This window comes from Atta cephalotes (genome assembly GCF_000143395.1).
Source record: "Atta cephalotes unplaced genomic scaffold scaffold01589, whole genome shotgun sequence".
NCBI lineage: Eukaryota > Metazoa > Arthropoda > Insecta > Hymenoptera > Formicidae > Atta > Atta cephalotes.
In genome coordinates, this window is record NW_012131653.1 from 1 (window position 1) to 2774 (window position 2774).

At 26.3% G+C, this 2774-nt stretch overlaps 1 protein-coding gene across 1 annotated transcript; it reads right to left on the bottom strand.

Moving 5' to 3' along the window:
- Window positions 1-180: 180 nt before the first annotated feature.
- On the bottom strand, window positions 181-2029 carry LOC105625442 (lipase member H-like). The gene is made up of 7 exons (XM_012206771.1): window positions 1954-2029; window positions 1815-1869; window positions 1598-1746; window positions 1280-1522; window positions 777-977; window positions 310-466; window positions 181-205 (listed from the first exon to the last, which is right to left on the bottom strand). The coding sequence occupies exons 1-7, from the start codon at window positions 2027-2029 to the stop codon at window positions 181-183; spliced, it is 906 nt and encodes a 301-aa protein (XP_012062161.1).
- Window positions 2030-2774: the final 745 nt, after the last annotated feature.

The following is a 2774-nucleotide window of genomic DNA, read 5'->3' on the forward strand; positions in this document are numbered from 1 at the left end:
ATATATATATAACAATTATCAGAACAGAATCAATATTTTATCATATTAACATAAATCTTTGTCAATATATTAGGGAAAAAGTTCATGGCGTTTTTCCCGTTACATCTAACGGGAAAAACGCCACGAACTTTTTCTTACACCTAATATTAAATATAGTACAATAATTGTGCTATATAGTATCTACATAAAAAAAAATGATCCGCGTCTGCAAAAAAAGTTCAAAGTTAATATTTTTTATTACTTTATAAAAATTGTGAATTTGTCTACTTATGAAAAATAATTAAGTAAAATGTTAAATTATTATCTTACATATTTTTTGCTGTATATCCAACCTCGATCTCCAGAGTCTTATTGCAATCATTGAATATATAATTAATGAAGGAAGAACACTCCTTCGCAATAAATTTGGTAGAATGACGTTTCAATTTTGCATATAACACGACTGATTTTTGATGACTACAGAGATCTAGCAATCATATAAAAAGAATAATTAGAACAAAGCGTTGAATTAATTTTTTGCAATTGTATATCAAATGTATAATTATTTTAAATAATTATCGATAATTTCTCAAATATTAAAAACTATAAAAATAACTATAGTCAATATACATATAAAAACCATCTTTGCATCTTTTCAATTTAGTTAAAATTTTTTAATATTAATAATTATCTGTAACGTATCATGTAATGAATATTAATTATTTAATGACTAATTTACTGAATTAGTTTATACTGCGAAATGACAATGCTAATTAAATTATATTAATTATTATTACCGATATCGCTTAATGGTAGGCCAATTAAATGGCAACCAGGTTGAGGACGAATTCCACCGTTCACATAATAGTCTGCTGTACCCATAGATGTTGGGGCACCATATCCACCCTTGTCCGTGTGGATAACATCGACCCATTCCGCATCATTTTGTGTAAGATAACATCCGGGAAGATAAAAAAGAGGATTCGCAGGATCCAATGCTATAAACAATAATTTTACGCTAAGGAACGTTTTTTAGAACAATCTACAAATTGCATGAATCGTATAAAATTATAAATCGTATAAAATTATAAATTATAAATTTCTTACAAGCAGATTTCTTGCCTCTCGCTAATATAAAAAATGGAGGTAAGTAGAAAATATAAAATAAATATATTTGTTACTTAAGAATTAATAAATATATTTGTTATTAGTTAATTTAAGAATTATATTTAAAATAACAAAAAACCTATTAAAAATAAAAATAAAACATATGCGTATTAAAGATAATTTAATTGTATACCTGTAATGCGAGGTATCTTGAAGACATTGCATTTACCGACAAAACCAGCTATGTGAGCACCCAATGAATGCGCGATAATATAAATTCTCGATATATTTAGGCCACTATCCGCAAGCAGTTGTATACTTTGTGCAAATAAATTTCCTATTTTTTCAGCATTTCTAAAAGCGACCGAGTAAGAGCCTTTAGAGTATTTACTCCAATCAAGTAGCACAACATTGTCCGTTCTTTCATAACAAAGTGCTAGTAATGTAAATATATATTAATCATTTCGTGCTAATTTCATAATCTACTTATTTCTCTCTGACATGTATATACCTTCCATAATTAATTGAACATTTAAATCCTCCGGATATTGTAAATATCCAAAAACATAAAAGATTACCCGTTTGTCATCGTCCAACACATTGAATAACATCTGTGGCACTGTTATGGGATAGGCGATTGTTGCAGGAATTTCACTATTACTGAGAAGCGCTTATACTAATTATTATTGTTAATGACTATTTTGATACGTTTTATTGTAAGTACAAACCATTTATAATAGAGCAGGTTGATACCAGTCGCGAAATCTAAATCTGTTTTATTACCTGAAGAACAATATGCGCACAATATTAATATGTACACAATATTAATTCTTAACATTTGTAATAAAAATATGTAGAAATACATACAAAAACACGAAGATTGGGCAAATATTATTCTCGTCACAAAAAATAGTAGAACGTACATATGTATAATCGACGACATTTCAAACGAAACTATTTCTAGTAAAAGAACTGCACAAACTGGGATAAACACGCTTTCAATTTAGACCTTGACTGGATCATGTCGATATGCCATTGTGAGTAAAGATTCGATTCCAACGTAATATATACCCGTCGTATACTTTCATATAAATATATATAAGCCAATTAACTACAACTGTAAATCAAGCCATTTGTTTTTTATTGTTGAATTATTTCTGGCATAAACGTGGGCGCCATATTGCAACTTTAATGCATATTGTTTGCTTTTTTTATTTCTATACACTAGTCAAACTTTCAAAAATATTAATATATACAGAATTTTACATAAAGAATTATAATGAAAAAGAAAAATAAATTATCTTAAACACACTTTTCTACGTCAGATATGTAAATGATATTGCATTAGCAGCTCCGAATTATATAAATATTTATATAAATAATTATATAAATAAATTGATTATTATTTTCGACGATCTTCACAATAAATTCAAATTTATAATGGAGGCTAAGAGAGATAGAAGGGAATGCATTAAATTTTTTGGAATTAAATTTAAAGAAACGATCATATGTGTAATTTTTGATTAGTTTATATATTCGAATAAAAAGTAATAAGAGGAAGAAAAATTAATTTTTTATATTAATTTTATTTATGATCAGTACACTTAATTTATAATAAACTGTGTATATATATATATATATATATATATATATATATATATATATTATTTATTATTATATATATATAT